The sequence below is a fragment of the Xiphophorus maculatus genome, chromosome 15, assembly GCF_002775205.1.
Source record: "Xiphophorus maculatus strain JP 163 A chromosome 15, X_maculatus-5.0-male, whole genome shotgun sequence".
NCBI lineage: Eukaryota > Metazoa > Chordata > Actinopteri > Cyprinodontiformes > Poeciliidae > Xiphophorus > Xiphophorus maculatus.
Window position 1 is genome coordinate 2,483,720 of NC_036457.1, and position 25,920 is coordinate 2,509,639.

General features: G+C 36.9%; 3 protein-coding genes across 7 annotated transcripts; 1 reads left to right on the plus strand and 2 right to left on the minus strand.

The window, feature by feature from the left end:
• Positions 1–220: 220 nt before the first annotated feature.
• LOC111611367 (collagen alpha-1(XII) chain-like) lies at positions 221–10,008 on the plus strand. 5 transcript variants are annotated; one of them, XR_002754019.1, is made up of 9 exons: positions 221–358; positions 629–661; positions 2,145–2,291; positions 2,437–2,556; positions 3,786–3,950; positions 4,065–4,235; positions 4,610–4,639; positions 7,218–7,311; positions 9,920–10,008. XR_002754019.1 is itself a non-coding variant. In XM_023347645.1 (8 exons), the coding sequence occupies exons 1-8, from the start codon at positions 310–312 to the stop codon at positions 7,244–7,246; spliced, it is 744 nt and encodes a 247-aa protein (XP_023203413.1). In that variant the 5' UTR covers positions 221–309; the 3' UTR covers positions 7,247–7,593. The 5 variants fall into 5 exon arrangements, 4 of the variants coding, with proteins under 4 accessions (XP_023203413.1, XP_023203414.1, XP_023203416.1 ...); XM_023347645.1 differs by lacking the exon at positions 9,920–10,008 and having other exon boundaries at positions 7,218–7,593; XM_023347646.1 differs by lacking the exons at positions 7,218–7,311; positions 9,920–10,008 and adding an exon at positions 5,043–5,686.
• On the minus strand, positions 8,167–17,899 carry LOC102220543 (solute carrier family 22 member 2-like). Its single transcript, XM_005806445.3, has 12 exons — positions 17,475–17,899; positions 14,868–14,915; positions 14,214–14,317; positions 13,889–14,043; positions 13,637–13,805; positions 12,384–12,498; positions 11,300–11,400; positions 11,006–11,220; positions 10,823–10,931; positions 10,613–10,725; positions 9,913–10,012; positions 8,167–9,759 (listed from the first exon to the last, which is right to left on the minus strand). Exons 1-12 carry the CDS (start codon positions 17,826–17,828, stop codon positions 9,693–9,695), a joined length of 1,650 nt encoding a protein of 549 aa, XP_005806502.1. The 5' UTR covers positions 17,829–17,899; the 3' UTR covers positions 8,167–9,692.
• A 107-nt stretch (positions 17,900–18,006) lies between these two features.
• Positions 18,007–25,553, minus strand: LOC102226508 (solute carrier family 22 member 2-like). Its single transcript, XM_005806467.2, has 11 exons — positions 25,047–25,553; positions 24,064–24,167; positions 23,816–23,970; positions 23,223–23,391; positions 22,770–22,884; positions 22,594–22,694; positions 21,594–21,808; positions 20,904–21,012; positions 20,716–20,828; positions 19,888–19,987; positions 18,007–19,124 (listed from the first exon to the last, which is right to left on the minus strand). Exons 1-11 carry the CDS (start codon positions 25,446–25,448, stop codon positions 19,031–19,033), a joined length of 1,677 nt encoding a protein of 558 aa, XP_005806524.1. The 5' UTR covers positions 25,449–25,553; the 3' UTR covers positions 18,007–19,030.
• Positions 25,554–25,920: the final 367 nt, after the last annotated feature.

Consider the following 25,920-nt stretch of genomic DNA (forward strand, 5'->3'; position numbering starts at 1 on the left):
ATTTCATGTATTATTGTTAAAATTGATATTAAATATAATATTCTCTAAACATATTAGACAAAAACATAGTCAGAGAGATAAATTAAAATGGATAAAAGTTTGACAGTGTAAATAGCAAAGCTTTGCTTACTGGAAAGAAAAATACTGTATATAAACAAGGACTATGGACTGTTGCTCTTTGTCTGAGTTGCTTGTCAGGCAAACCATTGGCTAAAAACTGAACTGCCCTATTCATCCAATACATTATATTTACCCCACTACAGGGATGTTTGAGTGCAAATAACGAACAGCTGATGGGAGGTCCTCACCATGGACTTCTACAAGGTAGCATTTCTGCTGGGAGCCTTCATCTGTACTGGTAAGATAAAAATATGAGTGATTTTGGACAAAAAACAAAAACAAAACAAATAGTTGCTAAAAGAGGAGTGAAGGCCAAAGTGTGGTGCGTGGCAGCTTTTGTCAGACTTTCCCAGGGCTGCTTACACCTGAATGACTGAATGTAAAGGCCTTTCAAATCCTCTGGACTTGATGAAGCGCTAAAGAAATGCAGGCAATTTACCATAAACATGATGGTACCAGCTGAAAGTACATTACCTTTCTGATACCATATTTCATCCTTTGTTGTCAGGGCTACGAGCTGACCAGCCGCACAACGCTGTAGGTAAACAGATTCATTTCAGCTGTTTTTAAAGTGACAGGACACAACAAAAGTCACTATTTTCATATTACGAGATCCATGTGTTCAATGGAAATTATTCTAGCTTTGTTCAACATAATTGAGTTTTTGCTATGTATTTGTAAAATTCCCACATAAATATTTGTCTTGCTAATGAAGCCAATGAACTGTATTAACTCTTCGCATGCCATTACAGGACTCTACTGTTCTGCTAGGGGCATCAGGGCAACATCTATGTTCATGTGCACAGTGATCTAGAGCTGCACAATATATCAAACTATATTTGCCAATATGTGCAAAATTGCAGTTTCAAATGACCGCTAATACTTTTTCAGTGGGATAGACTTTACCTGCCATTGATGTTCATGTCTGATGTCATGTTTATTACTGGGTAGTTAAGCTCAGAGAAAGTGGTTGATACGTCATGATGATGTAAAAAGAAAGAAAACTTGTGTTAGTCCAACTGATAGTATCACTAAGATATTTGACAACTAAATCAGAGTCATGTTTTCCTACATTGATGCAGCTTCAGGTTGGTCCATAGGACCACATCTACCTCGGACCAATGGTCAATATTTAAGTCCCATCATCAGAACTGTGGCCATATATAGGTTTTATTCTAGATAATGAACTCTCTTTTAAAAATCACATAGCAAATCTACTACGGACATTGAAAATGAAAATTGGGTTTTATTATCGAAATGGATCTTGTTTTACACTCAAAGCTAGAAGAAAATTGGTAGCAGCGACATTCCTGCCACTTTTGGATTATGGAGATGTTTTATATATGAATGCTTCGACTAAATGTCTTCAATCATTAAATACTGTGTATCATTGGGCTTTAAGATTTATAACCGGTAGTAGACGTCTGACACATCATTGTGATTTGTACGCAAAAGCTGATTGGCTCCTTTAAGTCAACGGAGAAACAATCATTTAATGATAATGATATATAAATCTCTACTCGGTCTAAGCCCAGCATATTTATCCACTCTCCTACATAGAACTGTCGGTTCTCGTTCTCTTCGCTCCAATAACATTATTCTTCTGCATGTCCCACGCTTTAGATCTGAAAAAGGGAAGCAGGCATTCAGTGTTTTGCCCCCACAGCGTGGAATCAGTTGCAGTCTGAATTTAAGATGTTGGAAATGATTTCACTGGACTTATTTCGATCAGTTCTTAAAGATAGGCAACAAGATTCTATGGAACAGTGTCATTGTTTTTAAATTGTTTTTATTGTTTTATACTTGTGCATATGTATTAATTGTTTTTATCTTGTAAAAAGGTTGCTATGCATTGCAAATTTTTTTGCCCAGGTCCCTCTTGAAAATGAGATCTAGATCTCAACGGGGTTTACCTGGTTAAATAAAGGAAAATAGAAATAGAAAATATAAATAGACCTGTATTTTAGCGTAGCTGTAATTTCATTTATTTTTCACATACATTTGTAACAGTTTTTTTCTTTCAGCATCTCTGTGTGAAATATCCAAAGTTGACATTGTGATGCTAGTGGACGGTTCTGAGAGTATTTCCAACAGAGAATTTTGTACAATGAAAGCATTTATATCCCAGGTAGTTCAGAACCTCCCCATTGGTCCCAACCAAGTACAAATAGGTATTACTTTATTATCATTTAAAAATGTCATTAATGTGCTAATTTAGTTTATCTAATATGCCAGTATTGGTCAATATTGTTGTTAAAATATATTTTTGCTCCATGTTTCTGTCTGATTTGATCTATTCATGTCTGGGTTTTTTAGGTTTGACTCAGTTCAGTACCTACAGTAAAACCGAGTTGGACCTGAACAGCCACAATAACAATCAGACTCTGCTGCAGGCCATTGATGCAATTCAACACATGAAAGGACTCACAAATACGGGTCAGTATTGAGGACTCAGGATCTGAGTGGATCACAACTAAAAACAGGAACTTTGTCCATTTCTTCTGTTAGTCTCGCTGGAACAATATTAAATAGAAGAAGCAGTTGTACAATATTGACCCTTTGCAACTACGTCAATCACTGGAGGCGCCATGGTGGACATGGGAAGTTAGGATCGGGAGTATTGAACAAAATGACTGAAATTGTTTTCCCAAGTTGTTTTGCCAGTTTATTCATGGCTTCTACTACGAGTCCACACCTGGTTAGGGCTCATAGAAGACAGTATTTACCAAAATTTGAAATAGCTAGCTTAGTAACGGACCGATACCGTGAACCAGACGTGATCAAAATGCCAACTTTGCCTGAATTCACACCACATGATTTATATCAGTATGTCATTAACAGCGTCTCCCTTACACTGGAGCAACCTTACAAGTTTACAAAAGACAACATGCTAACCAGTTTTTTTCTGTTTTAAAGTGAAAGCAAATAAAAGCGATATTAGACATGTCTAAGTACAGAAGCTTCTGAATATTTCCTGGGTCACATCAGCACAAATTCCAATAAGATCGCCTAAAACTGGATTATTATTTTTCTAGGCATGTAATGCTGACTCCTAGAACGTCTCTTCAACTTCTGAATTTGTTCTTTTCACATACAGAAGAAGCTCTGGATCATGTCCTTATTCGCAGCTTTCAGCTCAATGCCGGGATGCGTCCACTTTTCACATTTTCAGCGGCTCAACTTTTCCCTCAGAGTCTAACCTGGGTCGACTTTCTTCTGTTAGTCTGGCTGGAACAATATTAGAAGAAGCAGCTGAGTAATAATAGAAGAACTAGCAGTTAGAAAATGCTGAGTCACTGATTACTATAGAGATTTTCTTTCATTTTTGGAGGGGGAGCCCACAGCACCACTACTTTCATCAAATAGAGTTTGAGCCTCAAAGAAGCTGCTGGGCAAAGTTAATACGTCCTAACAGAAATTTGTGACGCATCAATCTACAAATATATAGTAGCCACATATGTAATTTTTAAAAGTTTCTACATCTATGATAGACTACATTATGTGAGAAAATGTTACTATGTAAGAAGTTTAAAGTTTCTGAATGCTTCCTGGATGCTATAAGCACAAAATCCAGTCATACAGCTGGATTATTTTTTTTCCAGGCATGTAATGCTGATACCTAGAACGTCTCTTCACCTTCTGAATTTCTTCTTTACCACACACAGGAAGAGGTCTGGATCACGTCCTGAAACACAACTTTCAGCCCGGTGCAGGGATGCGTCCAGACTCAAAAAAGAAAGTCGTTCTGATCACTGATGGAGAGTCTACGGACAAGACAGAAATTCCTGCACAGAATCTGAAAGACAGTGGAATCGAGATCTATGTTATTGGTAACATTTGTTTTCTGTGTGGATAATTCAGTTTCATTAGTTAAAGAAAAACACATTACCAACGAGAAGTTGTTCTTCTTAGATCAGTACTATAACGGTGCACATTTTTTATAGGTGTGGGCAGTCATGTTCACAGTCAGCATGTCATTAACCAACTGAGGACCATTGCTTCTGAAGACACAGAAAATCATTTATATCTTTTTTCAACTTACCAATCATTCTATGATGCTGCCATCAATATATCCAGAAACCTCTGTCATGATGCTACCAATCTGGAAAAACAAGGTATGTATGTTTAAAAATGTAGTTCGTTTAAAAGTCATGAAATAATAAAACATAAATCCTTTAATCTGTATTTTTAAAAAGTAGATAAGTCAGCAAAAAATAAAGCTGTTGACAATCGAGATCTTGGTTCATTGGAGTTATTTATGGTTTTGTTATTTTTGTGTTCCTTAGTTTTTTTATTTCTTTCCTCTGGTGCTCAGAGGTGGTGCATGACAGCGTCTCTCAGATTTCCCCTTGGCTGTCTGCAATGTAGCCACAGCTAAACAGCTGAACATATAAATAGAAATGCAGGTCTTTTACCATAAACATGACTGTACCAGCTGAATGTACATTGCTTTTCTAAAACCTGCTGACATTTCATTCTTTGTTGTCAGGGCTGCAAGCTGATCAAACCAACTCAACAGGTAAACAGATTCATTTCAGCTTTTTTTAAAGTGACAGGACACAACAAAAGTCATTTTTCTCATATTATGAGGTCTATGTGTTCAATGGAAATTATTCTAGCTTTCTTCAACATAATTGAGTTTTTGCTGTGTACTTGTAAAATTCCCACATAAATATTTGTCTTGTTAATGCGGAAGTATACTCAAAAATATCTTGAAAATTTTTCTGAAGTAAAAGATTTTTATCTTCTAACTTTATATGATATGTATCTACTAGAATGTTGTATGATGTACCTACATTTTAAGAGCCTTTTGAAAAATACCCCGATTTTCTTTCATCTAACATAAGTTTGCAAACATGCATGAAAACACTGATGAGTTAATATCCAGTTAGTGACAATTCTTTCATCATTTTCTAAACCAGGTTTCCCTAATGACGATTGAAGTCAGACATTCAGCAACTTTCAAATAGAATCTGATTAATACTGAGGCCAGCACTGTGTCACTTTGTCTCTTGTAATGTCAAATTGTTTGTGTTTAATTGATTGAAAATTTTTTAAAAAGTAAAACCTCAACATCAAACATTTTTTTCTTATTTCTTCCACATTCACTATACTGTATTGCAGGAGAACATAGCATGTTACACTATGTTGAATACATTATACTATCCTGTGTGTAACATACATGTTACTGTACTAATAGTATAATATGGCATGTTACACCATGTGTGTAAAATTCATCGTACTGCACTGTCTCTATACATGAGCAAAGCATATATGTTTTTATTATGACACAATTTTACATGTTTGGTTTTATAATGACCGAGTGTATCATTATGTATTTTACTTTTATGCATCTCATACACATATATGACATTTTATTGTTGTTCACAGTCTAGTATGTTGAAATTTATCATGAGACATAGTCAAGTGCGATTTATCACATTACACACAACATAGTATGATTTATGATATGACACATAGTTCAGTCTGGTTTATTTCATCATGACACAATATGATGCGATTTGCAATTAATGTTTAACAATAAACCGACTTATTTTTTACACAATGGTTACCACAATGTATGTTTTTTACACAAATGTTCTGCTATTTTTTATCATGAGACCACACTAAGCCATAGTGTGTCATGACCTTTCTAGTCTCAAAACAGTGTACTCCAACATACACTCACTGGCCACTTTATTAGGTACCCCTGTCCAACTGCTTATTAACACAAATGTTGAATTAGCCAATTACAGGGCAGCAACTCAATGCACTTAGGCATGTAGAAATGGCCAAGACTATCTGCTGCAGTTCAAACTGAGCATCAGAATGGAGAAGAAAGGTGATTTAAGTGACTTTGACCGTGGCAAGGTTGTTGGGGTCATACAGGCTGGTCTGAGTGTTTCAGACACTGCCGATCTACTGGGATTTTCATGCACAACCATGTCTGGGGTTTACAGAGAGTGGTCCGAATAAGGGAAAATATCCAGAGAGCCGCAACCCTGTGGCCGCAAATGCCTTGTTGATGCCAGAGGTCAGAGGAGAATGGCCAGACTGGTTCGATAGAACGGCAACAGTAACGCAAATAACGTCTCGTTATAACCGAGGTATACAGAAGAGCATCTCTGAATGCACAACACACACAGATAGTGGTGAAGAGACGGCAGAACTCTGAAAACCAGTTGTTTCAAACTGTGACATAATTTACAAGCCTGTACAGTAAGGTCACGGATTATTATGACCATCAAAATCTGTGACCAGTGTGATCCTGGCTATTTGAGGGTTAAATATTGTTATAAGCACACACAGATAGTGGTGAAGAGACGGCAGAACTCTGAAAACCAGTTGTTTTAAACTGTGACATAATTTACAGTCCTGTACAGTAAGGTCACGGATTATTATGACCATCAAAATCTGTGACCAGTGTGATCCTGGCTATTTGAGCCGTGAAGTTTACAATCCCAGCTGTATCAGTTTTTACGCAGTTTACATACTCTTCATACTCTTCTTCTCGCTGATCTTCAAGTCATACCTGCGCTCTATCGCCCTCTGTGGTCACAGGAAATGATGGTTCACAGATTTTGTTTACAGAAGTTGGAAATAGCTAGCTTACAAACCGACCCATACCTCCTCCCTCCCGATGTGTTGACTTTCTGAATTCACACCACATGATTTATATCAGAATGTCATAAACAGCGTTTCCCCTCAAACCAGAGCAGCCCTATCACCAGATGCTAACCATTTCTTTTCCATACATGCTAGGCTACATGACGGTGCGGCATTGTCTCCATGGTTACTAACGTTTAGCCACGTACCTTCTACATAATGCAATGCCTGAAATATTTCTAATTATACTTACTTATAAAGTATATAAACGTTAAGACTTCTTACCTTGTAAAAAGGTTTTGCTGCCAGTCGTTATGATTGACGGCTGCTGTCCTTCCATCATGGCCACATCTGTCCTCATTAAAAGTTAGACAATAAAATGACATGTTTGGTTTCTATCTGTTCTTGTCTATTTGCGCAGTCGGCCCTATTTCTAAAGTGAAATTAACTAAACAGAAGTGATATTAAACTACCGGCTGTGTTTTTGACAGGCTTTACTGGAGCGCATAGGTTGGTTTGATGTCCGTCATGGCGGACCGTGACGTGTTCTGGACAGCGTGACGTCACCGGCAGAGTCAATACTATGTGTGTACACACTTCACATAATAAAATATTATGTGTTTATTATGTATTTTACACTTTGAGTGTAAAATACTTTCTACTTTTTTCCATAATAGAATATATAAGGGACTGAAGTTGAATTTTGCTTTATACTAGTGTGAAGTATATTAAAATGGGTTAATATGTGGAAAATATACAATGTTTTAATATTTTTACAGTGTTTACTATTAAGTATTTCATGCACATTGTATAGTAACCTGTATTTTTGCCATGTCACACAGAATAAAATGATTGATTATATCAAGACACATTACTGTGGTGTGTATGTTACAGGATAGTGTAACATTTTAACAGCCTTCTTTTTCACACATACTATAATGTATTTTACACACATGGTATATAGTAAATTGTATGTCATTTAGAATGATTTATTTTGTCATAATACAAAGTATAGTATATATATTTTTATGACATTTTGTATGATTTGTTTTATAATGACCTATGTATTTTATAGTACATTGTGTTTTTGTAAAGTGAACACATTTTACACATACAGTACAGACCAAACATTTGGACACACCTTCTAATTCAATGGGTTTTCTTTATTTTGATGACTATTTATAAGGCAATAAATCCCACTTATTAACCTGACAGGGCAGGTTGACCTATGAAGTGAAAACCATTTCAGGTGACTACCTCTTGAAGCTCATCAAGAAAATGCAGAGTGTGTGCAAAGCAGTGATCACAGCAAAAGGTTCTACTTTGAAGAAACTAGAATATAAGGGCTATTTTCAGTTGTTTTACACTTTTTTGTTTAGTGCAAATTTCCACATGTTATTCATAGTTTTGATGCCTTCAGTGTGAATCTACAATGTCAATAGTCATGAAAATAAAGGAAACTCATTGAATTAAAAGGTGTGTCCAAACTTTTGGTCTGTACTGTATGTAATGACATTTTTAGTCTTGAAACACAGTCTAGTCTGACATTTGTATTTACATTGATACATCGTATAGTATGATTTAATCACAATACAGTACAATGTAATTTCTGTAACATGAAAGTGCAGGGAGGGATCATTTTTACACAGTTTGCTATTATTTACTTTACACACATAGTTCTGTATAATATTTTGCTGTGCCAAACATAGCAATGTGTAACCTGACACATAGTATGGTGTGTTTTAAAGTGTACAGTGAAAGTTTAGGAAGAATCATTAATGTATAATTTATTTTTCACACATAATGTATTTAACACATGACCTGGGGTCTTTGCTGTATTTTACAATGACATATAGTATAATCCTTTTTATGGCTATAATGTACATGTTGATGTATGTTGCAATGGCAAGTAGTATAGAATTATTTATTTTATTATAACATTAAGTATAGTGTGACATTTTATCATGAAACATAATATATAATATTTTTCTTATTTTATCACAAACTCAGTTTAGTATTATGCATTTTAAATTATTCTGGGATTTTGTAATACAGAACAGCAGTAAGATATTATTTTCATGATATAGTATGACATTGTATAATGAGAAATACATGCAGAAATACAGATTTATTCTGCCTGTTACACCATGACACACATGGTATAATATACAGTAATGTATATTTACTGTGATACTTATTTACAGTATGGCTACAGTATGGCCTAATTTTCACATCTGGACTATAATGTATTTTAAAGTGGTATAGTGTGGTACATGTAGTATAGTTGTTCATTTTACCACCATGAACAAAGACACAGTCTAGTATAATGGATATTATAATAAAATATAGCAGTCTACTTTTTTTATCAAGACAGTAGAGTATGATTTATTTTGTCATGATACATAGTACAGTACAATATGTTTTGCAGTACACTTTAAAGGTTAAACATGAAACAATACTGTTGGATGTATTTTTCACACATAGTATAGTACAATAATATTAGTACAACTGGAATGATGTTATGCATTTGAAACATTATAGCGTTAAATGTTTTTCACACATGAAATCCGATGACATTTTGCCATAATATATATACTTTATGATTTTTAATGACAATTATTGAATGATTAATAGATTTTATGATGTGTTTTGTAGTGTGATGTTTCTTTAAGTGCCACAATAAAAAACTAGACAAAAAGAGGAAGAAAATGTGATTTTTGTTAAAAATTCAGTTTTGAACATTATGTTTTAAAATCCAGTTCATTCTAGTTTGATTCCAGCAGATTTACAGGTCGACTTAAACCTGTTTCATAGACTGGAACAAGAAAACAATGCAAGCCAACTAAAAAGCTGACCATCATGTAGTATTGTGAAGAAACAAATGATTAATTTTAGAAGTAAAGCTTTGTATTAAAAAAACATAAAAAACTGATTTCTTAAGTTGGAACTGATTTGTTAGAATAAAACTAAGCCACTTCATTAGTTTTCAAGACTTGCTTCACTTCCTGATTTTCTTCTTGTTTCCCCTTTTTCCTGAGAAAAAAAAGACTTTAAGTGAATAACAATAAAATTGTATTATAGTGTCAAAACACAATAAATCTACAACATATAAGGTACAGGATAAAATGCTAAAATCTTACTGAAGACTTAACACGAAGGGTTTGTGATTTTGTTTTTGTTTTTTACCGATCAGGAAACTCAACGTCCTGGATGGTATCAGGCAGAGCAACTCCTCTGGTTTCAGGCAGGAGCAGAACCAAACCTCCAGCTACCAGAGCTACAACTCCTGTTTAGGAACATGAAGGTCAATGAAGCCAAAGTAGATCAATGATTGGATAACTTTAACCTGAACTAGTTCTGGTCAGTATTTGCTTTGTTTGTTTTTTTCCCATTAGCTTAAGATCAATTTTTACCAGATTAAGAAACCTTATGGTGAAACCTTATGAAGCATTATGGTGATTTATTCTGTCTTTGTTTTTTGTTTTTTTGCCACACTTAATATTTGAAATGATCAGACTGTGTAAAAACCAAAATGTAGATTTTAAATAGTGATTTAGTTTCTTCACAAAAAAAATATCAATGCACTGCTTAGAAATATTATCTTCTCCTGTTAAATCACAAATACTAAAAACTAATTTTTTGGTCCAATTTCAACAGTCAGTCTCTGCCTGGCCTGTAAAATAACAGAAATCACTTAAAAAGAACCTGAATGACAACATGAAGTAGGCTTTAAGATCCCAGAAAGCAATATAAAGAAGTTGAAGGACAACAAAGCTACTAACATCGACCAGACTAAATAGTAGCAAAGGCATTTTTAAGGTTTTTGGATTGGCTGGCCTGCCCAGTCTACACTGTCAACACAAACAACAAAACATCAGAAACCTACCAAAGATAATGAGAGGCAGTTCAAGCCAGATGCTGGCCAGTCTGTAGAGCAAGAAGGGAGAAACAATTCCTCCAATATCACAAAGAGTGGAGCAAACCGACACTCCCAGGTTCCTATAGCAACAAGTTAGAGAGGTTAGTTATATAGTACATTAGCTTTAAAGAAGTAAGCAAAAAAAGTCAGCCCAATTGATGCTTATTTTTTAATCACCTAACACAAGTCGGGTAAAGCTCAGTGTTAACAAACACCACCATCTCAAAGGCCATGGTGATCCCCAGCCGACCGATGCAGGAGACTATGGTCTTTAACCAGAACATGCCTGAAGGACAGAAAGTATTTATGCAGTGGCTGTTTTTATGCTTCTTCCAAATTTTATCCTTTAAGAAGTCTTACTGTCAGGAATGAAAGCAGTGACGAAGCAGGAGATTCCAGCTACGATGTTGGCGGACGCAAAGGGAAGCCGACGGCCGATCCGCTCAATCGTCAACAGGATGAGGAACGCGGCGGGAAACTCGACCAGACTGGAGATAAGGAAGTCGATGTAGACGTTTCCTCCCGTTATCCCCACCCGCATGATGAGGCCCTGATAAACCACAGCACTGGTGAACCTAAGGAATAAAGGCATAAAAAGTTCAATCTTTCCTACATGCAGGGCTGGAATGATCTGATGTTTTAGATGAGCCTGACCAGTTAAACATGAGGATGAAAGTGTGTTTTCTCATATTGGGAGTTCTGATCAAGTCCAACAAAGAGGCAGAGGTGGACGCAACGTCATCACCAGTTAATATCTATGATAAGACACAGTTCATTAAAATTACAATGGCAACAGTAATGCAGTTATGGATTAAATTACACAGTACTGCCAGTAGTTTAAAATATGTTAGGTGGTAATACCCACATGGTGTAATTACCCAAAGTGAACAAGTTGTTTTCAGTATTTTTGATGAATTACATAGAGAAGTTGTAATTATGTAATTAAATTGTACATTATTCCTTGAAGATTTTATATTACATCCAATTTCCAAGAACTGTTTAAGCCAGTTGAATATTAAGAAAAATGCAGAGGTGGGTAGAATTTGTATTCAAGTAAGAGTAGGACTACTTCAAAATATCTTTACTCAAGTAAAAGTAAAAAGTAGCCGTCCAAGAAATTAGTCAATTAAGAGTAAATAAGTTTTTGGTAAAAAGTCGGTAACTCAAGTACTGAGTAAGTGATAAAATTCTCAATCATTTAATATTTAAAACATGCATAATCAAATGGACCAAAATATTAATTTAAGAGAAAATTTGAGTATTTTTAGAACCAAAATGATATATATGTAAACAAAAATTAACAAAATCAGGCGAACAAAAATGTTTCCAAATCAGTTTATTTCAATAAAAAAACTTTTGAAACTTTAACAAAAAGCACATTTGTACTACAGTATATGTGTATGTTTGTTTTCCATTCACTGAGTGGAGAATCCAGAAATTTTACTCAAGTACATGTAATTAGTTACTACAATTTTATTTTGTGTGATTTTAATATATTCATGGTCAAACTCACTGAATGTACACATAGTCTGATCAAATACATGCTGAAGTGACAGAGTGAAGTAAATAAATACCAAACGTCAGGAAGCCTATTATAAACGTTCTCTTCACTGTATTGATGGATTCTTTCACCAAAGCAAAAGGGCTAAATAAAAATGTACTTAAACCTTGTTTACATAAAAAATGGTCTAAATCCTTCCACTTCAGAGGAAAGGAGTTGACTAATGACAGGATTTACCTCAAAATGAGAGGAGAGTTTCTTCCTGTTCTCCTTGGCAATAGCCTCGGTTATTTCCAGAGCTTTTGAGGAATTGTTTTGAGAGATGAGCCACCGCGGAGACTCTGGGATAAACCTGACAGATAAAACCACAGAAACATTTTCATCTTCAAGCAGGCAAAAAGGGGCTGTTTCTTTTTCATATGAACAGTTACCTGTATTCTGACAGCAGCAGAATGCAGGTTGCATAAACAAAGAAGATTCATAAATTCTCAGAAAAGCTTTTCTGTACCTCATTCTTGTAATCAATAGATGAATCATTTGCTTGCCATAGAGATTTATTAACGATTGGATACGTTCACTGGACTTATGTTCCAGCTTAGTCAAGCATCAACACAGTGAGCCAATCAATCTGCTCCGTGTTAAAACTCTGGAAAATGAGTTAATGTTTCAGGTGCTCATCAGGGCAAAGGTGAAAATGTGGCCTCTGTTGTTCCGAGATTCTACCATAAACAGAACATAGAAAACGTTCAGATCGAAGGAAGGAACTGACAGCTGCCAGTGGAAATTCTTCATGGCATAAAATGAAGTTTTTAATCCACAGCATCACAAAGTCGATGACGTTGCTTGTTAAAATAATATCTCTAATGGACAATCTCAAGTTCTTTCAGTAATAGACTGCTTAATCCTGGTTGCACAAAGAAGCGTTATCACAGATCCTTCCAGTTGGAAGACTTTAAAATCATCACTTATACTTTTATCATGGTGTCACCATCCAATTGTTTTGCTCAATCCTTAAACATTGACCATTTTGGGATCAATGTTTAGTGTTACATAGATTATGTGTTTCCAAATTGTAAGATAATTGTCCGATTATTCAGTAGAAGCATTTTGCTTGCTGTGGAGAGAATCTTCATTTGTGCAGACAGAGAGTCTGCATTGCGTAGCATTAATTAAAGCTATGCTAATTGTTTCACTATTTGGATTGCAATTGCAGCATAAATATGAAACGACACATTCATTTTACATGCATTGCAATCCAGTCAAATGTGTTTGCCTGGTAATAACCGTGTAATAAATATATGTTACATCTCAGATGCATAGAAAGATACACAATTATAATACAGAAGTATTTTGAAGAAATCTGCAGATTAGTTTATTTCAATATCCTAATTTATTACTAAAGCAAACTATTCATAGTGACAGATTATGTAAAAAAAAGTTCAAATGAAGGCCAAGTATTTACATAAGGACAAAAAACTGCAGTTTATTACCTGTAGTAAGCAAAATAAAGGGCATACGGTGCCGTGAAGGCAACCTGCAGCCAGCGCCAGTCAGTGATGAAGTAGGCGAGCAGAGGGAGGATGAGGAGCCCAATACTGAAGAACATCTGATACAAAATGCCGACTGTGCGTCTGTACTTTACCCCAACTAATTCTGTTACTAAAACAACAGAAAAGGCAGAACATCAAGCCACGTTCTGTTTTAAAGAGACAAGAAGACAAAATGTGAACTCTCATCATTACGCAGCACATATATGGCCATCCAGCCTCCTTTGACGCTGAAGCCGGAGATGGCCCTGAGCACCAGGATGACGATGTAGTTTGGTACTACAGCCAAACCGATTCCTGCTACAACGTTTATCACGTTGGACATGAGGAAACTCTTCATTCTTCCAAATCTACACAGAGAAAAAACAAAACAGCACATGATATATTCTCCTTTAATACTTTTTCAATATGAATGAAATCCTCATTTTAAACTACTGTCTGTAACAAATGGTTAAAAGTTTGTTTTTTCGTACTTTTTTGGGATGTTTTTTGTTATTCTAGGTATTTATCACGGCCCTACCTGTCAGCAAAGTAACCAAAAGCAAAGCTGCCAAGGAGGAAGCCCATGTTGAGAGTTGACTGGTACATATCCACCAGCCATCCATCTGAACACACCAGGTTGAACTGAAAATATTTCAACAGAAAATGTGAAAAATTGCAAAGTGAAAATGATAAAATAACAAAAACAAGAAGCCAATTCTGTGAGATTAGTGGGTGTCAGTACAGGGTGGACATGTACAAACATTTTTTATTTTAGCGACATTAAAGATGTCAAGTTGGTCAAAATGTGTCATTTTATTTTTTGAATTTATTTTAGTCAATTCAGCTCTGTTGCTCCTGACGGTTGGTGGTTACCATAGCAACCAGTAACTGACAGCAGAGAAAAAATTGGGGAGGAGCTGTCAGCTGCTCATAGTTTCCTATTCCTCTGTAGTTTATTTATTATATTTTATTTAATGTGTGGAGACAGAAGCTGCTGGACTCAGTTAGCAGGTATTTTTTTGGACTGTGGAAACACCCAGAGAAAATTCATGCATGCAAAGATAAACTACAGCTAAGAATTGTTTTAATCCCTGCTGTACTATGCACCCTTTTTTAAATCAAATGTGAAATATTGCATAAATTTCATCACATTTTTTAAAAGTTTGCTCAAATGTACAGATTTCTTTCTCACCTCGGTGACAAATGACTTCCTGCCTTCATAATGATATTCCCAGCCTTCCTGAAAGACAGAAAATATAATAAAAGAGAAACTGTTTCATTAAAAACAAGCGAAGGACACCTAAGCGTTTGTATATAAATTGGAGTTGCCATCTTGGCAGGTGTTTGAGATATTATTAAAGATGTCAGTTATAAAAAATGTCTTCAAAGCAAGCCCATATATTCACAGGACAAAAATACTTTCTGTGCAATGAAAACAACGCAACAACAAAATTAAATTTTTTGACCAAATTTTGCAGACAAATTTTGCAATGGAAACCATGGTAACAAGCAGATTGTGGAAAATCTTATTTTAGTTGTTAAAGCAGGTACAATATGATGAAGAGGTAAAATATCCTGTGGTGGACAACTTGTGAACTTAAAGTTGAGCTTAAAGACCAACAATGCAAAAGTGTGAAATGACCGGCACTCACTTACATTTATTAAAATAAAAAACTGCATGATTTGTCTAATTTAACTGCCTGAGTGACATTAATGGGAAACATCTGATTGAATTATAATACTGAAAGGATGAAAATGAAACTTTTCATTCCAACCCTGCTCACGCTCCCTGACTGACACTGATTGCATAGAAGAGGTTGCAGCTGTTGCACGAATCCGATATAAATCAAAAATTAAATTTGTTCCTAGGTAATTAGTTTGTCTGACGCCACAAAGAGAAGTTTGTTATTTCTTTCACAGCTCTAGATGTTAACAACCTCATTACATTTTTGCAGGATGGGAGCAGAAGGAGGAAGCAGCGTGAATGTGGAGCAGCTTCGCTGCATTGCCTCACAAACGGAGGATAAAATTTTCCTTTTCTTTAAAAGATTGTTTACATCTCCACAAGAACATTTTTATGTAACTTCGGTGTCACAGAGGGGCTAACAAGAAAAGCAAACACCAATAAAGTGATCATTTCTTAGCAGACCAACATTGTCTTCTGTACATTTATTGTTATTATTCGCCCAGTGTTACAAGGTTATGAATTTGGATGTTTTTCAAAACTTTAGGGCCTTTAGCAGAACAGAGGTCCCAGATGAAGACTTATTTCTGAATCAGAGGTGAATAGTTTTGTCCTTTTTGTTTATTCCTTTATTGTTCCGACATTCATAGAGCAAAAACAAGGATCTGAAAAGGTGATGACTGTCGGAACAACATCACAGCAGTTGTTTACCTCCATTGTCAGATTGCTGTCGATCATTATGTTATAAACCCAGTTCTCTGACTTTCAATAACTGTAAGATTTTCACAAATAAGGGCGAGGTTACACCGCTGGAGAGATAAAAATTTTAAACTGAATGGTCCTTTGTGTCTTGTTCTCCATGAAAGTGGGGATAAATTATTCTTGCACACTTTGCACCATCAAAATGTGACCTACACGTTCGCACCATGCAATGATGCAAATGTGTAGGTCTAATGAGAAAGAAAGAAATAAGTCAGTTTATTTCACGTTATTGTTGGAATAATCATGTAATTGAAACAGTGACACATTTCCAGGTTCTTGTATTCTACAAGTTTCCCACTAGAGGGCAAAATTTTAAATACACTTTCACCTGTTGCAGAGGTAAGAAATACACTGAGGCAATAAAAATGATTTTAATTGCATATAATGTGTAATTTTTTATCTAGATTCTGGGGCTCTACAGGAACTTGTTTATGCCATCGGCTGGAAAACTTTCTATTTGCTGAGGTAGAAAGTTTGAGATGCTGCTTTTTCAGTTTCAAGCAATAACTAAGAAACTACAAAATTTGCTGTTCTTTGCCAAACAACCACAAGAATGCAAATGTGCCAAATGAACGCATGAGAAGATGCTGAAGAGAGCTGATGAGAGACGGAGCTGAAAGAAAAACAGAGACGGAGCTGAAAATATTTTACATAAAGTCCAACGGACAAAGCAGTGACATGCCTGCACTCAGGAAGTGTTGGAGAGAAAATGTTCAAACTTACATCAATAACGTTTGTATTCCCTCGAAGCAGACACTTGTGGCTACATTTTGATGCATAAATGATTTCTATATAGTGAAATATGTCCAGACAGCAGCATTTTGTTTGTCAGACTTCAAAAAGGGTCGGTTACTATAGTGACGCATTCTGGCAGCTGAAGATTAGTGGAAAAACTGAAAACAGACAAAAAATCTGCATAAAACTTAAATCGTGATTTTAGAAAAACTGTAAGAGATATCAAAAAGATGAATCATTTGAAGAGAGTTCAACACCTTGTGACTTGATTAAAAGTTGAATGAAGTTTTGATGTTGAAGTAGGCAGTAGCAGTAAGCTGTCAAAGAGCACAAAGTGCTGAATTTTGTGGAATTCTGAGGAATTTCAATGCATTTCAATGGGGCTGAAATTCACATAAAAGTTTAAATATTTCAAAAAGTAGAATAGATTAAATTACCAAATGTAATAGTGCAGTTCCCCAGAAGAAGCTGAACATTTTGATATATGAAATGTTAAAATCGGTCAAAGTATGCATAAGTAAACTCAGAAGGCATACAGAAAATGGAATAACAACAAAAAAGAGAAACAAAATGTTAAGAAGTGATAATGCTGAATGCATTTGATTGCAAGAAACTGACCTTGCATGGTGTAACAGCCACTCCGCTAAAGTCCAGTCCTTCTGGGTCACAGCTGAGTTCTGTGTTGTTCCAGTCCACCTCATGCTGATCGCAGCTGCTGTGCTGCAGGACTCCTGAGACGTTGAGCAGCGGCGCCGTCAGGCTGCGACTCTTCTCCAGGCTCCATCCGCAGGCCTCCCTCTTCTCCACCAGCGCAGAGTCCCGGCACCAGTGATCCGGCGTGAAGCCCTGGAAGACGATCCCAACGTAGACGCCGGAGAAAGGCAACGACAAGAAGCAGAGCATGGCGAAGATCCGCTTCTGGCAGCGGCCGAAAGAGCCGGCCTCCTCCAGGAGGTCGTCAAAGGTCGCCATCCAAACGCTGAAGTTTGAGTGTTTGATGCTGGTCTGTTCGGCTCACTGTAGGTTTCTGTAAAGGTCTGCCCTCAGAGATTTTCATTGTTTAAATGTTGCGTCACTAAGCAGGTCAATGTCCGGAGGTAAAGTCCAAAAGTTTGGTGAAAAAAAAATCTAAAAGCTGCACAAGAGGAAAAACCTTCAATATTTTTAATGAGTGAATGACAGAGGAGTTATCCAAACTTTAATACGCATAATTTGTAACAAGCATGCTTTCTGTTTTCAATGAAGTATTACACAATCACAGATTCAAGGAATACAGATAATCATTGGTATCCAGGAATGTTTAGGATTCAATGATTTACATATTTAGAAAAAGGACATCTTCATAACCAGCATTATATGAAATATAGGAAGGAGGATCAAGAAAAACAAATGCTGCATGTTTCTTCTTCTTCAATACAGAATAAAGTCAAAACTTTCAAGAAAAATGTAGAAATGCTGAGAAAAATGTAGAAATTCAGTTTTAAAGATAAAACATTGACAATAATGTGGAAATAAGTCAGAATGATGTAACTGCTGCGTTCAAGATGTTTATATCCTAAAGTAGAAATAATGTCCCTCTTATTAAATCTTATTCTAAAAACATAAACCATATTTACGAGGAATAATTGATAGACGTAATTTACTTTTTATACTTTTTTCTATTTCATTTTTAATTTTAAAATGGAAACACAACAGCAGCTAAACTTCCTCATTGTTTTTTTCTTCTTCATAGAAATATATGTAATTTTCTCCACAGAAACAATATATAGACAATAAATTATGAACTTTAGCTGAATAAAGGTGAGTTACTGTGAACTAATGAAAGTTCATAGACTGTATAGTTTGAACATGAAATCATGAAGTAAAAACTTCCATTTTCAGGCCCGATTATCAGATGTTTCAGCTGCATGATTATCGCCCTCTGCTGGCCATAAAACATCACGTTAGATTAAAAATCAGTAAAACTTTTTACCTCTGAACAAAAACACTCAACACTCCAGTGTATTTAGAATAAAACTCTTTAATAATTTAATACTGTAGCTAAACAGCAGAAAACATAAACGCAGATTCATCTTAGCTCTAACTTCTGTGAATATGTGAACAGTACAGCAACAATATGAGTTTTAGTGAATCCAAACAAATAAAAACAGAGTTGAGGAAGAGAAATAAATAAATCAGACAACTGCTGGTTCTTTGCAGGACGACACATTGCTGTTGGGCAGCAGGTTGGCCACCTGCTGGCTCTCCAGCATCATCTTTTCCTTCACCCTGAACACAAACATCATGCATGGAAAAACCTTTGTCAATTTATACAATAGAACATTTTAATTTTACCCTAGTTTGCTTCAGGAAGACAGGCAATAAGCACAACCTTTTAAATATTTTGCTACATATGGTTAAAAAATGACAACAGAGATTGGGCCAGGCTAAGAAAAAATAAATAAAATAACAAGAATTACGAGAAGTCATAATATCGCGGAAATAAACTCGTAGGAGAATAAAGTCATAATATTACAAGAATAAAGACAAAATATTCTGAAAATTCTGACAACAAAAAGATTATTAGAGAGATGCTAAGACAATAAAAAAATAGATAATATTATTAGAATAAACTTATATGAGAATAAAGTCATTGTATTGTGCGATATTCTTATATGTCTTCATTTTCGTACAGGTTTATTCTTTTGGCCGCTGCCAGAATAAAGTTGTAAAGACATACAACTTTATTCATGCATGTCTTTATAAATGTACTTTTATTTCTATCACTATTTCTTAGCATAGCCCTAATACTCCGTTGTAAAAAATAGATTATTGTGGAGGTTTAGTTTCCTCTGTCAATCTTTTTTTTCAGTAAAAACTAATATCTCCCCCTGCTGGCTAGTAGATAAAATGCATGCTTAGAAATCATAAATATTAGTTTTATTTTTAGACTCTGTTTCTTTTCCTCAGTTTGATTCTTTAATGTACATCCATGAAAGAAACTGGACAGGCGCATTTAAAAATATTCTTTTTTTTGTAACAAGCAGCTCACCTCTCAGGAAACTCGATATGGTCGATGGTGTCAGGCAGCGGCACACCTCTGGTTTCTGGAAGAAGGAGAACTAAACCACCAGCCACGAAGGCCAAACATCCTGCAGAGCAAATTAGAAACTCAGCTTTTATAATCATGTTAACTTCTCATTTTTTGTCACAACTAAAAGTTTTAGTTATTACTTAAAATGAGTACGTAAAACAAGCTCCTCTTTCTTGCTGAAAAGTTACTTGTAAGTAAGTTTTGTTTTATTTCAAGTGTACTAAAATATTTGCATTAGAAACTACAGCAGAAATACAGAGTTTATGTTTTTGCATTATACTTTCATTTCCCTTGCAGTCGCTCAGTAGAGTATTGATGCAGTTCCTTTAAAATTTCAACAAACATTTGGAGTGACACTACTTTGCTTTAACACCATAACATATAAAACAATCTAAAATAGTTTTATTTCAACTTATTACACGCTATTATGTTGTGGTTGGTGAATATTTGTGTCCCCAGACGTAGCAACACTGATTAGTTGATGTAATTTACAGGCCTGATTTTGGACCAGACAGTGGAAATGCACACAAGTTGCAGACAAGGGAAACTAAAAAAACTCTAGAAAATAAAATGAAGAGGAAAACTGTTGTGGTTTACATTGATCCATCCATCCATCTTCTAACACTCTTGTCCCCCAGTGGGGTCAGGAGGTGCTGGTTCCTCTCCAGCTAACGTTCGGGGCAAGAGGCGGGGGGTCACCCTGTACAGGTCGCCAGTCTGTCGCAGGTTTACATTGATGTGAACCTTAAATGACACTGTAGGTTATTTAAAAAACTAAGAGCACACCAAAAATGATGAGTGGGAGCTCAAGCCAGATGACAGCCAGTCTGTAGAGCAGGAAAGGAGCGACAATGCCCCCAACGTCACACAGAGTGGAACAAACCGACACGCCGAAGTTCCTAGAAAGACAACAAGTCTGAGATTTAAAATGCTTCTTAACCAAAATATACGAACAATCAAAGAAAGAGTCTTACCGGACAAATGTTGGGTAGAGTTCAGTGTTTACGAAAACGACCATCTCAAAGGTCATGGTGATCCCCAGCCGACCAACGCAGGCCACCACAGTCTTAAACCAGAACATACCTGAGAGAGTCGAGGAAAAATAAACTGTTAACTTGGAGTAATACATTTAGCTTTCACAGCTGATGGTCTGATACACTCAGTTCGATTGGGGATCAAAATTGAAACATTTGTTACATTTTCAGCTAGTTACGGTTAGCTATGTGTCAAAGTTAACCTCCTCGCCTGTGGGGGCGCTGCACCAAGAACCACTGAAGGAAACAAAACGAAAACTTCTGAATGTAAAACAAAATGGAGTGGCAACAGATTTTAACGGATGTAGGATTTCTCTTTTGTCTTTGTAAAAGACCATGAGCCATTTCTACCACTAGAGCTAGACACAGGTTTGTTTTGGTTGTATTTACCCAGAATGCCTTGTGTTTTAGTTTGCTTCCTGCTTTTAGAGCGGTCACATATGCATTCAAACCGCACAAGAGTCCACATCAACCGAACCGAGACCGAGGTTTGTAGGCGAACTAGAGTTCGCTTTAGAGTCGAATTACACATTCACACCTCCCCAAACGAACCAGACATTTTAGAGTTAAATGAAAGCGGACCAAACAGGGCTGGTGTGAATGCTCCCTAGTTTCTCCTGAGAGCCTCACTGTCAGGGATGAAGGCTGTGATGAAGCAGGAGGCGCCGGCCACGATGTTGGCGGTGGCGAATGGGAGGCGTCGGCCGATTCGCTCGATGGTGAAGAGGATGAGGAAGGCGGCAGGGAACTCCACCAGCCCGGAGATCAGGAAGTCGATGTAGACGTTTCCTCCCAGAATTCCCAACCGCATGATCAAACCCTGGTAGACGACGGCACTGGTGAACCTGGGGGCACGCCGACACAGAAGCCTTAGAAACGCATTTTTGGGATTAACATAACGATAGAAGCATGAAAATTGTACCCTAAAACTTTGAAACTGTGTCAAAATCAGGCTAAAATTTTATCCAGAAAGATTCTCTTCAGCCTGGGAATGAAAGGGTTAAGTTTTTGTTTTTTTACATATTTTGTTATAAAACAGATAATCTGTGAAAAGATTGGTCTATTCCACCTCTTACCTGAGCTGATATTTCTGTCTGAAGAGATGCAACACTCCTGGTCAAAAACAACCAATCAGAGCGAGGAGGAAGGTCATAACGCCATCAATCAACCGCATGTACTTGTTGCTAAATGTGCTAATGGTGGAGAAACACTTACCTTTACAGGAAAACTGTTTATCTGCCATAATTAGTGGCTATGTTAACTAGCCTTACCATTCACAACAGGCTCTGCTGACAAAGAGAAACTGAATCAGCCATGACTGGCAGCGCTAAGACCCGCCTCCTGGCTCTGATTGGTTGTTTCTAGTTAGACATACAAGATGGCACAGGAGCTCAATTTTTTCACAGATTATCCGTCTCATACCATATTGTTATAATATAGAGTCAGTTTCAATGAATTATTGACTTAAAACAAGCTCCTATATCTGCCTGAAAAGTTACATGTAAGTTAGTTTTGTCTTGTTTCAAATTTATTAAGATATTTGCACTGGAAACTAGACAAACAAAACTTTTGTTTTTCAAAAACTGGGGGAAAACCAGCGTTTGCATGGAGTTTTAAGAGAAAAGCTCACCAGTTGAAGCTGAGAATAATTGTGTGTTTTCTCATTTTTGGAGTTCTGATCAGGTCCATAAAGGAGGCGGTGGAGGAATCAGCGTTATCATCCGACAGCGTCTATAAAACACAAACATTCAGGAGTTTCACATGCCAGGTTATCTGTCCAGACTGAGGAGGAGAGGTGAGTGCTACCTCGATCATCTTGGACAGAGTCTTTCTGTTTTCCTTCGCCATGTCTTTGGTGATCTTCACAGCTTTGGACTTCCTGTTCTGAGACAGCAGCCATCTTGGAGATTCAGGGATGAACCTTAGAAGTAAAGACGACGATGGAAATCATGAATCTTCCACAAATCCCAGTTTTTCACCTCATACTGTATGTCTAAATTATGAGCTTTTGCAAGCCAATTTTGAAAAAACTCATTTTCCAATAAAATGTTTTTGCACTAGGATGAGGTGGTTTTTTCAAAATTAGTACATTTTGCAAAACTGCAAAGAAAAGTTTTGGGGGGTTTTTTGTGAATCACACTCATCATGTGATCAACAGCCTATGGAAGAAGATTAGGGCCAAAAAACATTCTGACATTTTCCTTTGTTCACTAAAGAAGTTCACTGTTTACTCATCAGTGAGGCATTCGGGCGTCTCACCAGTAGTAGGACAGGAAGAGGATGTAGGGGACGGTGATGACGACCTGCAGCCAGCGCCAGTCCGTGATGAAGTAGGCGAGCAAAGGGAGGATGAGGATGCCAACGCTGAAGAACATCTGGTAAATAACTCCCACCGTCCGTCTGAACTCCACCCCAACGATCTCTGTGACTGATGTACAAACATTTTGTTCTGGATTTTTTTAAGTACACAGAATTAATTTATTTCTATTTATGTAGAACAATGATGACTTTATTAGAACTGAAAAATCTGCTGATGCTTGTTTTGTTTCATGGATGTGCAGGTGGCCGATGTGTTCAATGGTATATTGGAAAGGAAAAAAAGGAGTAAATTTCCTTAAAAGTGATAAGAGCTACTTTATATGTTTTTATGTAACTGTTTTATGTTTTATGTAACCTGCAAACCACAGAAGTCAAAGCACCACAAACAAATCCTGGACAGTTTTAACAGTTTTTAAACATCATTAATTAGAATTTATTGTGACAACAATAAATCAAAATCTTATTATGCTAAGAAATTTATCACGATAACTGATAAGCGATATGATCTGTATGTTAAATAAAAAAATTCTCACTGAGTACGTATCCCGCCACCCATCCTCCTTTCACTCCGAACCCGTACAGAGTCCTGAAAACCAGTAAAGAAATGTAATTGGGAGCCACGGCCACCAGGATGCCGGCGATCCCGTTCAGCACGTTGGACATGAGGAAGCTCACTTTCCTCCCAAACCTGCAGAGACACAAACATTTACTGGGAAATGATCCCAAACTCCGACATCGTCCTGCTGTTTAAACTCAATCAGAGCAGAGAAAGCAAAGCAACCTGTCGGCCAGGTAACCGATGGCGATGCTGCCGATCAGGAAGCCAACGTTCAGCGTGGCCTGGTACAGATCCACCAGCCACCCGTCTGAACACACTAGGTCAAACTGCAGACACAAAATCAGGGTGAAACATGAAATAATTTACATTTTATTTGCGTTAAACAGAATATTAACCTGTTAGAAATATCAGTCTTGGTCAAGAATCTCCTGCAATTTTTTTTTTTTATCTCAGTGGGATTTTGCTGGTGAAATAAAGGTTAATAAAATAAAATAAAAATAAATAACTGAAGCTACAAACTTTTGGAAACCACAGAACTACATTGCATTGATTTCAGAAATTTTAAAGAAAAAGAAAAAAGAATTTCTGAGCTTCAAAGGTAAAAAAAAAAAAAAACATTGGAAAAGAAGAAAACTTAAGGGGAAAAAACAAGGAACTTTTCTGAGTTTGAAAAATCTAAAATTGTTGACTTTTCAAACTGAAAAGTTTTTTTCTCCACAATTTCTGAGATGAATTTCATAATTTCTGAGCTTTTTCCTGGAACAGAGACTTTTCAAACTCAGAAATGTCCACATCATTTTCTTTAATAATTCTGAGAATAATCTCAAATCTCAATTTTTTGTGCAAATTTTTTATTTTTCAAATTCAGACATTTTTATGTAGTTTTTTCTAAAATGTCTGGGATTGATCTCAAAATTGCTGAGGTTTTTTTATTTTTATTTTTTTGTCAAATGTTCAGCTTCTCAAACTCAGAAATGTCCGAGTCTTTTTCTAAATAATAAATTTACTCTGTCTTCATAGTTTTGTCTTGTTTAAAGTGTACAAAGATTTACAAACTAGACCAGCTTGGTCAGATTTTGTGTTTTTGCAGTGTAAACCAATTTTCTCCTGCAAACTTTGCTCAGGCAGAAATGTTTATCCTTCACCAAATGCAATAAAAATAGAAACTTTGTATTTTCTATCAACTCAAACTCAACTTTCCTCACCTCGGTGACGAAGGACTTCCTCCCGTCATAGTCGTACTCCCAGCCCTGGGTGCAGCCGGCCGTGGGGGTTTCGCTCCGGTCCGTCTCCCGTGGATCGCAGCTGTTTTCCGTCACATTCCAGTCCACTTCGTAGCGCAAACAGCTGCTGCGCTGCAGAACCCCGGTGATGTTGAGCAGCGGCGCCGTCAGCCTGCGACTCTCCTCCCGGCTCCATCCGCAGGCCTCCCTCCGCTGCACCGCCGCCGAGTCCCGGCACCAGTGATCCGGCGTGAAGCCCTGGAACACGATGCCCACGTACACGCCGGCCCACGGCATGGACACCATGCACAGCAGGGCGAAGACCCGCTTCTGGCAGCGCCCGAACTTCCCCGCTTCCTCAAAGATGTCGTCAAAAGTGGCCATGAGTTTTGCCTCCAAGCAGCTGATCTGTATGCCGGGCCTCTCGCTGCGCACCGACCATTCGAACTGCGGGCCCAGTTTGGCCCAGTTGGGTTTTTAACGGGACCAACTGGAGCAAAGGTCCACTGAAATGCGTCTGTTCTTTGCATGCTGTGCAGCAGAGCATGAAAAACCTTTGCTGTGATTTTTACAGACGTCAGACGAACAGTTAGAAGTTGGCGCAAAGCCTGCATGAATTTCTCAAAGCTCCGTTAACATAATTGCATCTGATGGAGCAGCTTGATGCAACCAGTTAAAGTTTAAATACTGCGCATTTAAACCCGCTCAGGTCTGAATTCATTCAGACTAACTCGCATCGTCTCGGACGAGTCTGAAAAGTGTTTCTATGGAGCGAAATTGGGGCCATACAGTTTGTTCAAAAGGAGAAAAAACAACAACCTTGAAACTGAAGGAAAAAAACACAGATTAGTAAGAG